A 12436-nucleotide genomic window follows, 5' to 3' on the forward strand; every position below is an offset into this window, starting at 1 on the left:
GACTGGCTTGTGCGGGTGGCACATAAAAGACACCATTTCGAGCGTGGCCGTTTTCGTGCAGGTGACACGTAAAAACACCCACTACACTCTCTGAGTGGTTGGCGTTAGGAAGGGCATCCAGCTGTAGAAACTCTGCCAAATCAGACTGGAGCCTGGTGTTGCCATCCGGTTTCACCAGTCCTCAGTCAAATCGTCCAACCCATGCTAGCATGGAAAGCGGACGTTAAACGATGATGATGATGATGATGATGAAATTGTGATCCCTATATTTTACATATAAAATTATTTTTTTTACTGTAAAATTTTTCGTTTTCTAGGTATGAAATTGCGACAATGTAAATTTTAGAAATTGTAATTTTTTCTGTTTATGGAGAAAATGTCAAAATAAGGGCGAATATTTATTTTATGAGTGCTGTGTATTAAGTCTCTAAAATTGTGCATAATGTATATAAGGTATATAGAAAGTGTATTAAGTAATCATCGTATTTCAATTTCTTTTACTTTTCAATGAATAGCAGATGAGTGACTATTTTTTGATACAGACACAACACAGGCTACACTTTCAGTTTTTTGGGATAAAGTTTTCAGGAATAGGTTCACTATTAATTCCATAAAATAGTCATAAGCCCTTCTAGTAAACATAATTAGATTAATAGATGTAATAACAATTGCTTTAATTGGATAATTTGCATTCATTTTCTGTGTAAATATAAGTGAAATATTTCGTATGTGTATTTCGTGTGTAGGATTCTTGATGTGGATACATGTGTTGAAAGAAATACAATTAAACCTTGGGAGAGGCATTATGCCGGTAATAAACATACGCACTGGTTCAGTCCTTTATTAATTTATAATAAATACTGTTTATTAATTAATAAAGGACTGAACCAGTGCGTGTGTTTATTACCGGTATAATGCCTCTCCCAAGGTTTAATTGTATAAGTGAAATAGTTCTGCAATATAATGAAGGTTGGTGGAATTGTTGGTCTTATTTTTACATAGTTGGATGATCTTTTTTTTTATCAATGCCTACTATTAAAATATAAACTGGGGGATATGACCTTCCAAATTACTCTATGATTTAAGCAACAAGCTCTGGTTTTGTAGTTGAGTATACCATATACTTAGTGTATGTGCAGGAGAAATAACTAGCCAAAGATAAACCTCTGTACCTGGCTTTCGTTGACATGGAGAAAGCCTTTGACAGGGTGGCCCCATCCCTTATCTGGTGGTCAATGTGGAAACTAGGGATAAATGAGTGGTTAGTGAGAGCTGTACAAGCCATGTACAGGGATCCTGTCAGTAAGGTGAGGGTTGGCAATGAGTACAGTAAAGAATTTTGGGTAGGAGTAGGGGTCCACCAAGGATCAGTCCTCAGACCCCTCTTATTCATTATAGTCCTCCAGGCAATAACAGAAGAATTCAAGACAGGATGCTCCTGGGAACTTCTCTCTGTTGATGACCTTGCTCTAATAGCTGAGTCACTATCAGAACTAGAGGAGAAGTTTCAGGTGTGGAAGCAAGGTCTAGAATTGAAAGGCCTTAGAGTCAATCTAGCAAAAACCAAAGTCTTAATAAGTAAGGCAGACAAACCACAAATCCCTTCAGGTAGATGACCTTGCTCGATCTGTAAAAAAGGCATAGGTAGAAACTCCATAAGATGTACCCAGTGTAAGCTATGGACACATGAGAGGTGCAGCAATATCAAAGGAAGACTAACTGAGAAGATAGTTTTTGTGTGTGGCAAATGCTCAGGGGCAATAAACATTGAAAATGTGCAGAAAATAGCTCCTGTCACATTCCAGGGAGAAAAACTACAAGTAGTTGATAACTTCCATTATCGAGGTGACCAAGTCAGTAGCTGGGGTGGTTGTTCTGAAAGTGTAGCTGCTGGAATAAGAATAGCCTGGGCAAAGTTCATAGAGCTCCTACCTCTGCTGGTGACAAAGGGCCTCTCGCTCAGAGTAAAAGGTAGACTGTATGACGCATGTGTACAAACAGCCATGCTACATAGCAGTGAAACATGGCCATGACTGCTGAGGACATGCATGAACTTGCAAAGAATGAGGCCAGTATGGTCCGCTGGATATGTAATGTCAGTGTGCATACATGACATTGTAAGCGCCTTGAGAGAAAAGTTGGACATAAGAAGCATCAGATGTGGTGTGCAAGAGAGATAACTGCGCTGGTATGGTCATGTGTTGTGTATGAATGAGCACAGCTGTGTGAAAAACTGTCACACCCTAGCAGTTGAGGGATCCTGTGGAAGAGGCAGATCCAGGAAGACATGGGATGAGGTGTTGAAGCACGACCTTTGAACGTTGGGCCTCACCGCAGCGATGATAAGCGACCAATACCTTTGGAGATATGCTGTGCTTGAGAAGATCCAGCAAGCCAAGTAAGACCGTAACCGTGGCCTATGCCAGTGCAGCATAACCAGCCCATTTAAGAGTACCCTTCAATCGTTGGGCAATAAACTGCGCTTGTGAAAACCTGTTGAGGCAAGTGAAGTTGTTGTCGTGGCTGATGACAGTACCGCCTGATTGGCTCCTGTGCTGGTGGCATGTAAAAAGCACCATTCGAGCGTGGTCAATACCAGTGCCGTCTGACTAGTCCCATGCCGGTGGCACGTAAAAAGCACCACTTGAGTGTGATCATTGCCAGTGCCACTTGGCCAGCTCCCATGCCGGTGGCACGTAAAAAGCACCATTCAAATGTGGATGATGCCAGGTCTGGCTGACCAGTCCTGTGCTGGTGGCATGCAAAAAACACCATTTGAGCATGGTTGTTGCCAGTGCCGCCTGACTGGCTCCTGTGCCGGTGGCATGTAAAAAGCACCATCCAAGCGTGACCGATGCCAGTACTGCCTAACAGGCCCTCATGCCACTGGCACGTAAAAAGAACCCACTACACTCTCAGTTGGTGTTAGGAAGGGTATCCAGCTGTAGAAACATTGCCAGCTCAGATTGGAGCCTGGTGCAGCCTTCTGGCTTGCAGCCTTCTGGCTCTCCAGACCTCAGTCAAACCATCCAACTCATGCCAGCATGGAAAGTAGATGTTAAACGACGCCGGTGATGATGATGATATATATACACACAAACACACACAATACATTACACTACATTACATTCGGTTCTCATTGTGCCTTGTGAAACTTCAGGTGACAGCAAGATCATTCCACCTTCTAACACCGAAAGCATCCTTGACAGCTTGTTTCATTGTTAACCCTCTGCTTTTAAGCTCTTTTGTTATTGTTCTCCACCATGTTTCTTTTGGTCAGCCACGTCTTCTTTTACATATAGTTTTTTTTTTGAAGTCTGTGTTGCCTTGTCTATATGTTAAAAGACACAGAAACACACACACACAGAAACAAAAATAACTATATGTATCATATATTGGGTCATCCCATAAATAATGCAGTTCTTTTACACTTCTTTTATTTTTCAAAATTAAGATAAACAAAGTTCTTTCTTAACCTACAATGCTCTTCCATCTTTTGGTAGACTTGCAAGGCCCATCTTCAAAATTCACTCATCTATGACAAAAAAATACTCCTTCAGTACTGTTCTGACCTCATCTACAGAATTCATATTTTTTCCATCCAAATGATTTCTCATCACCAGTCACTGTTTGGTCCAAAAAAAGGTTCATTTGTGAGACATGACAGCAAAGAAGACCACACATTCACTCTCTGCATGTGATTACTCGGAAAGTTGGTGAGGAACTCATTGACCCAATTTGCTGACTTTTCCAATGGCATGCAGGCATCGGTGAACAGTTGAATGACCAAATCTAAGCTTCTCTGCTAGTTCTTCAACAGTTACGATGGAATTTTGTTCCACCAGGGTTTGTAGGACATCCTGGTCGAGCTCTACAGATCTTCCAGGATGAGGCTTGTCTTCTGGGCTGTAGTTACCAGCTTGGAATTTCTGAAACCACCATTGACACTGGCTTATGCTTATTGGCTGATCCCCATATACTGCATTAATATTCCTCGCTTCCATTGCTTTGTTGCCGTTATTGAACTCATAAAGCAAAATATGCTGAATATGCTCCTTTGTCACTTCCATTATAGCTTTGAAAAAATAATTGTTAAAATCGAACAGTACTCTTCAAAATTTGCACTAAGAATAAGCACAAGGTAAAATTACTACCTGCTTTTATAGCACGTTGATGCAGGTAGTTTATCCTGTCCCCCTCCAACTTTTAGTTCATGCAATTGAAAAAACTGCATTATTTATGGGATGATCCAATATATACATATAGTCGTTTTTTGAAGTTTGTGTTTGTTGTATTGATTTGCACTTAAAATTCCCACATTTTAAACCAAAATACCTGTCTTTCTTTCTTTCAAACACACACACACTCTCTCCCCCCCCCCACTGTGTTTTTTCCCTCAACAACAACCTTTTCTTCTTTTATTTAAAGTCTGTACAGTGATTTCTATATGTTGAAAGACACAGAAACCCACAACCAAAAAACAAATGATTACATAGCTTTCAAAACTTAGTCACAATAGTGACAACAGTCTGCCAACCTAGGGACATACAACACGCATTGTTATCTGGGTGACCAAGTCAGCAGTGGAGGAGGATGTTCTGAGAGCATGGCTGATAGAATAAGAATAGGCTAGGCTAATTTCAGAGAACTTCTACCTTTGTTGGTAACAAAGAGCCTCCCCCTCAGAGTGGAAGGCAGATTGTGTGTGCAAACAGCCATGCTACACAGCACTCAAACATGGACTGTGGCTGCAGAGAACATGAGACAGCTTGAAAAAAAAGAAGCTAGCATGCTTTGCTAAATGTGCAATGTCAGTGTGCATATACAACAGAGTTTAAGCATCTTGAGAGAAAAACTGAGCATGAGTCATCAGATGTGGTGTGCAAGAGAGACGACTGTGCTGGTATGGTCATGTGATGTGTATGGACAGCAGTGTAAAGAAGTGCCAGTCTGTACCTGTGGAGAGAACCAGTGGAAGATGTAAATCCAGGAAGACATGGGATGAGGAAGTGGAACATGATCTTCGGATGTTGAGTCACACAGAGGTGATTTCAAGTGATTGAGACCTTTGGCAATTTGCTGTGCTTGAGAAGACATGTTCAGCCACATGAAATCATAGTCTTCGATACTGCTGGTGACACGTAAAAGGCACCCACTACACTCTTGGAATGGTTGGCATTAAGAAGGGTATCTAACCATAGAAACCAAGCCAAATCAGACTGGAGCCTTGTACAGCTTACCAGGCCCAGTTAAACAGTCTAACCCTTACTAGCATGGAAAACAGCTGCTAAATGATATATGGTCCAATCTATCTCAGCTTGGAACTTGGATGTTAAATGACAATGATGATATATGTGTGTGCATTTACATGTGTTCCTCTTAATGTGCAATAACTTAGTGGTTCAAGAACTGATATTGATAAAATTTAGTGAGTTAAATACTGGAGTTAATATGATTAACTGAAACCTTTGAAGGCAGTACCCCATTTGTTGCTCTCATGTGACTAATGTAGTTAAACAAATTCTTTTTTCCTTCTTTCAATTTCAGGAGTATTTTTGCAGTAAAAACATACAGGTGTCTTTAAAGTGAGTCATCTCATCAGATAAGATATTCATTGGTGGGTAGAATATTTAATATCAAGTCAGGTATCTACAACAGAATAATGTTTGAAAACTGGGGAAAAGGGTAAAGAATGAAGGGTAGTTTTGTAGATCACAAGTTTATTGTTTGTATTCTGTTGTCATAGCTGCATGCTAATCCTGATAAATATTACTAATTCATTCTTTTCAACTAACCATGCTTAACACACTTAAATCAAAATAATGAACACCTCAGATTATAAAGCATCATTTAAATATCAGATATTTTGTTACATATCTCTACTTGAAACACACCTGCTAGGGTAAAAAAAAAACAAAACAAAAAAAAACATTTTTTCAATAAAATAAAAACAAAAGCTTAAGAGCTTAGAGCAATATTTATGAGAGCAGCAGCTGCAACAACAACAATCCTTTCTATTATAGGCACAAAGCCTGGGGGAGGGGACTAGTCAATTACATCAACTCCAGAATTTCACTGGTACTTAATTTATTGACCCCAAAAGGATGAAAGGCAATGTTGACTTCAGTGGAATTTGAACTCAGAACATAACAACAGGCGAAATACTGCAAAGCATCTCATCCAGTGTGCTAACAATTCTGTCAGCTCACCGCCTTGAATAATAATATTATCATCAATAATAATAATACGGTGAAAAACCAACAAAATATACAAGAGAAATGTTAATCAAACTAAATTACAACTGAAATTTCTTACATAAAGTATGTTCTCCCAGCTAAGAACTCAGCTCTTTACTGGCAAATTAAAATATTGTTTTGGTTTGTTTTCTCAATGGCTTTGTTAGGAGGAAGGAGCTGTTTCATGGGCCTTCTGAAACTGGCTAGATTGATGCAGTTTACGTTCTGCTTGAATGTCTGTTAGGATTTCTTGAGAATCAACATTCTAAGGAGGAAGAATAGCACATAGCCAATGGCCAGTGAAACAAAGGAAGACGAGAGCTAGATGCATTAGGTGAGTTTAGATATCATGCAGCTAGCCAGTTCTGAGAAAGGATGGCTGTTGTAGAAACAATTGAAAAAACAGGAGGCAGCACTGATATTGTTGCTGTTTAGTATTAGGCTAACTCTGACTGAGCAGATCTATTAGGTTGTTAAGAAAGTTCTTGCGGAATTTTTAATTTTGATATTAAATGATGTATTTTTAAATTAATTTTCATTAAATTACTTTGACTTTATATATCATTTTAAAGGTCATTTTTCGCTCTATCTAATCATGTTACTCTTTTTCTTTTTGAATAATTAGGCCATTTTTTCCAGAATGTTGAATACAACATGGACAAAAAGCAAATTCACACAATTTTCTTATTCCAGTTCAAGCTAGGCCGAAAAGCTGCTGAAACAGCTCGCGATATCAACGATGTGTTTGGCCTAGGAACCACTAATGAACGTACAACACAATGGTGGTTTAAGAAATTTCATAGCAGTGACGAAAGTCTTGAAGATGATAAGCGTAGTGGTCAGCCATCGGATGTTGACAACGATCAACTAAGAGCCTTAGTCGAAGCCAATCCACGCACAACTGTTCAAGAGCTTGCTTCTGAATTAGACATAACATATGACAATTTCGAACCACTTGAAAGAGATTGGAAAAACAAAAATACTTGAGAAATGGGTGCTGCATGAATTGAACGACAATAAAAAAAACGCTGTTTTGAAATTTCGTCTTCCCTTCTTTTACGCAACAAACGACCTGTTTCTTGACTGGATTGTGACTTGCAATGAAAAGTGGATTCTTTACAACAACCAGTGATGCTCAGCTCAGTGGTTGGATGATGACAGGGCTCCACAGCACTTCTCAAAGCCAAAGTTGCACCAAAAGGTCATGGTGACTGATTGGTGGTATGTGGCCAATCTCATCCATCACAGCTTTTTGGATCCAGGCGAAACCATTATGGCAGAGAAGTACTGTCAGCAAATGGCTGAAATGCATGAGAAACTCCAACAACAACATCCAGCATTGATCAATAGAAAAGGACCAATTCTCCATGACAACTGACCCTGTCGCACAACTGACCCTGCAGAAGTTGAACGACTTGGGCTACGAAACTCTGCCTCATCTGCCATACTCACCAGACCTCTTGCCTACCGACTACCACTTTTCTAAGCATCTCGACAACTTCCTGCGTGAGAAATGTTTCAAAAACCAAGACGATGTCAAATACACCTTCAATGACTTCATTGCCACCAGAACCCAGGATTTTTACTCTACTGGCATAAATAAACTTGTTTTGCGTTGGCAAAAGTGTGTTGATTCTGATGGTGTATATTTCAATTAATAAAGTCTTGTTTGAGTCGAGATATGTGCATCTGAATTTAAAGGTTAAAAACCGCAAGAACTTTCTTGACAACCTAATATGATTAAGACCTACTGGCTGTGACCATCCTGCCTTTTCTCCTTACAAAATATATCTTGGACTGCATTATCCAATGTGTTTCTTTTTCAAGTTAGTATCATTATTTATTGGTTGTAATCTCTTGCAGGTTAACCAAATGTATTAAAGCATATTTCTTGATATTTTTCATGTTTTTATTGTTATGACTTTGTATTAAATACATTTATTTTCATTTATTGATCTAAAGACATGATATAAACAGTTCTGGTTTGATTAAAGTATTCCAATGACTAAATTCAGTGGAACATGAGATAATCAGTCAAGAAATTGTAATTGGAATACTAACCAGATTTAAAACCCAAACATGTGCCTCCTTGATTGGAGTTCTTGGCATACCTAGTAGAATTCCAATGAAAAATACAGGTGTATGCTTCTGCCTTTTTTTCCTATCTTAGCAACAGAAGAGTGCTTTGTTGGTCTAATTTCAACCAATCATTTATTTGAGTCAACCTAAACTTCCTATTTTATAATTATAAAAATAATGCAGAGACGGGACTACTTCACTTTACTCTCATTTCAGCTTTTACGGTAAACAGGACTACATTATTCAGTGTTCTTCAATTTCTAAAGCTGTTGGGTGTCATTTTGAGATGACTTCAATGAAAATTTAACAAATGGTTTGTTGACTTTCAATAATGAGTTTAATTCCTCTCATAAAAGAAAAACTTAGCACTGACAGACTGACATCCTAACCAGGAACACGTTTGTCTACCTGTGTACTGCCACAGAAACTGGTGAACATCTGTAAAGAAAAGACATGGGTGGGGAAGGAATTCAAGAAAGTTAATGTTCTGGGGTAGAAGTATTGGATGAGTGGTTTGTATTGACTCTGGTAAGTGTTGAGACACAAGCTGAGTGGCAAGTGTATAAGTGAATTGCATGTTGAGTGAGATTAGGAGAAAGTAATATGTACAAAATCAGTGGTTCAATGTCCCTTCCATTGAAAGTAACTCCCATCTCCCTATGCTTTGAAAAGAAAATTTTTTAATCAAACAGAAGCTAATTTTGTGCAGTAATTTATTATTTGTATCTTATGCTGTCCCAGCCAGTATGTGCTTCTTTTAAGGTATTTGTACTAGTTCCTTGTTAAGTTTTTATGGAAATTAAGCTTTTAACTTTCAGATTACTGTCAAATGTAATCCTTATTTAGTCACATTGTTTTAAATTAATCATTCATTATCTTGTAGCTTTGAGATTTTGATGATGTGATTGTTTATTTTTAGAATGACATTGTAGGTTAGTGTGAGAAGCCAGACCAGGCCAGTATGAACATGAAACAAGAAGAATATTTGGGCTGAATATAGCTGGTTTAAATGCTAGATGGTTAAAAAAAGATGAGGATCTGGATTATGGTATATCATCAGTAGTGTTTTCTACTCACTGATAACAGAATATCCTACTTATATCTTAATCTCAATAAAGATTTTTTTTTTTGAAAATGTATTTAAAATATAAGTATTCTACCTGGTTTAACCCTTTAGCATGCAGATTACTCTGTCAAATGTAATGTTTGTTTATTCATATTGTTTTGAATTTATGATACATTATCTTGTAGCTTCAAGATTTCAATGACGTGATTGTTCATTTTTAGAATGACATTGTAGGGTAGGTGTGAGAGGCCAGATCTAGCCAGTTTGAACGAAAAACAGGTAAAATATTTGGGCCAGATATGACCAGTTTTAATGTGAAAGAGTTAAATATTTTACTTCTAATAAAAATCACAACGCTCCTAAATACCCAGTGTCCCATAGTCAGCTTACAATGTCCCCAAACTGGTACTACTTCCCAGATTAACAACAACTGTACTCAACAGTTCAGAAAAGCAGAGGCTGTTGTAGTAACCATACTTACAAATTTTTTCTTTCAGACTGAAACAATTTGAAACCATTGTTTTAAAAGGCCATTGTTGATTGTGTGCAAAGTTACAGTTGGCTTGTTTTAATTGGTGGTATTGGTAGAGAAAATAGATTAAAATGTTGTATTTTGTTTTGTTCCTTTATGTTCTGAGTTCAAATTCAATTGTTTTTTTTTTGTTAATTTTATGGCTTAATCAAAGAAGAAAAAGGAGGGGGCTAATGGTAAAGCAAATTATACACAGATAAAAAAAAGATAATACATATATATATAGATGATTCTTAAAGTTTTTATTTATCTACAACACATAGCTATACAAGATATTATTTCACTTTCAATTTAATGTTTCCGATGACATATTTATATAGATATGTATATATATGTGTCTGTTTGTGTTTATAATTTTTAATATATTATGTATAATTATGTATCACTTGTGCTCTGAAGCAATCTCAACATTGGCACTCAACTGACACAGGCGCAGAAGAGAGTAGAGAAATAAAGTGTAACCATGTCAATTTGATTACAATGGCAGTCAATCTTTGAGCATGGGTAACAATGGACGGAAATTATGCAATAATAACATATAATGTGTATGCATCTGTATTTGTATGTCATGAATATGTTTGTGTATCTGTGTGTGTGTATGTATGTATGCATATATATATATATATATATATATATATATATATATACAGACATATATTAATCTGAAAGCATTATCAGAGAATACAAACATAGTGAAACATATACATGTTGTTTTGGAGTAATATGATTTTTAAGAAATTTTTTAAAATTGGAAAAAAATCAATATATTGTAAGATATATATATTTATATATATATATATATATATATATATTATTGTATATAATGTCAGATGCTAGCAAGGCACCATCTCAATGTTGAGTCCATCTCATCAGTACAGTTGGAAAAAAGAGTGGAGTAGAAAAAATAAAGGAGTGGGGTCTATTTTGCTGGTTATTTAAATGAAAAACTTCCAATGTTTGTTGGTCAACAGAGCTGAAATTTTGGTAGTCTTATTTTTTGCCTCAGTTGTCTGCGGTTACATATCATCTGGGAATATTGTGATGAGTAATTTCCGTCTTGGCCATTCGTAGGTCTTTGGCCATTCCATCTAAATTTTTATAGGAAGGGAAAAAGAAACAAGAAAATGTAAGATTTAAAAGATACAAAAATGATATAAAATTATTAAATTTTATGGTTTATTAATCAATTAATACTGTTAATATATTAACTTGCTGCTTATAGATTACATACATCCCCACTTAACAGCAACTCGATTATGGTGGTGTGTAGCATGATCAATAGAATGCCATTTAGTTACATTTCTTCATATTCAGAGTTCAAATCCCTGCTGGGTCAATAAAATAAATACCATTAAGGTCCTGGGTTTAATTTAATCAACCATATACCCACTCCCTAAAAATTTGTGATCTTATGCCAATGTTTGAAGTCTACAAAGCACAGTGGTTGTGAAAATAAAGTGTTGGACAACTGACCAAATGATCAAGTAGTTAAACTGTAACATTACCATTGTGTTTTTGCTCCGGTACACAAAGAGCATCAGCCTTAATTAGATTTAAAATAATGAAGTCTGGATATGGACTACACACAATAATCAGTCATCATAGTGAGTCACTCATAGTTGGATAAAATATCTTCCTGGTAGGGTCACTTGTGAATAATAAGTTTAACACAGGATATGCTTTTGAACACTAGGTATCACATGTATGCAACAACTGACGCCTGGATTCAATGTCAAAACAGATTAAAGTGATTGGGAACTCTGGTGTGAGAGGCTTCTTGTTGCCTTATGCTGTAAGTAAACTTCAGTGACATACTGCAAGTTAATGATACAGTTCTTTTGCTCTTGATAGATATAAGATCTCTATCACATGATATCTCTTTATACATTTGTATAGACTGAGCTAGTAAGAAAAGAAATTTGTCTCGATGTCATGAACACAGGATGATGACAGCATTACAATGTGAATTGTTTGTCACTCAGCTAGTAGTTCAACATATGAGAAAATCAGCCTGCTATGGTTCACAAGAATATACAACATTTATCAGCTAATCAAATATGAATTTAATATTAGAACTGGAAGGTCAGAGGTGGCTTACATATTCTGGATCTGAGAGTTCTTCAATATCCTGTAGCATGTCTTCTATAAAATCATCAGTGAGCAAAATCTGTGGAGCAATTTTGAGATTTTATAATTAGTAGGTACAGATAGATACACACACACGCACAACCCATGACAGCATGGAAAACATGTTAAATGATGATTACACACACACACACAAATATGATGGGCTTCTTTCAGTTTCTGGCTTTGGTTGGCTCAGAGCTATAGTAAAAGACACTAGCCTAAGGTGCCACACAGTAGGACTGAACATGAACTCATGTGGTGGGAAGCAAGTTTCTTAAGTACATAGCTACGCCTGCACCTATTTCTCTCTCTCTCTCTCTCTCTCTCTATATATATATATATATATATATATATATATATATATATATATATATATATATATATATATATATATAT

At 36.8% G+C, this 12436-nt stretch overlaps 1 protein-coding gene across 1 annotated transcript in view; it reads right to left on the bottom strand.

Annotated features, from left to right (window-relative positions):
• Window positions 1-10132: 10132 nt before the first annotated feature.
• The window catches only part of LOC106869805 (suppressor of fused homolog), a 36215-nt gene continuing 33911 nt past the window's right edge, over window positions 10133-12436 (bottom strand). Inside the window, exons 11-12 of the mRNA XM_014915669.2 lie at window positions 12012-12080; window positions 10133-11001 (exon numbers count right to left, since the gene is read on the bottom strand). Of these exons, the coding sequence (XP_014771155.1) occupies window positions 10930-11001; window positions 12012-12080 (141 nt within the window). The 3' untranslated portion in view covers window positions 10133-10929. The remainder of the gene's footprint in view (window positions 11002-12011; window positions 12081-12436) is intronic.

This window comes from Octopus bimaculoides, chromosome 2 (genome assembly GCF_001194135.2).
Source record: "Octopus bimaculoides isolate UCB-OBI-ISO-001 chromosome 2, ASM119413v2, whole genome shotgun sequence".
Lineage (NCBI taxonomy): Eukaryota > Metazoa > Mollusca > Cephalopoda > Octopoda > Octopodidae > Octopus > Octopus bimaculoides.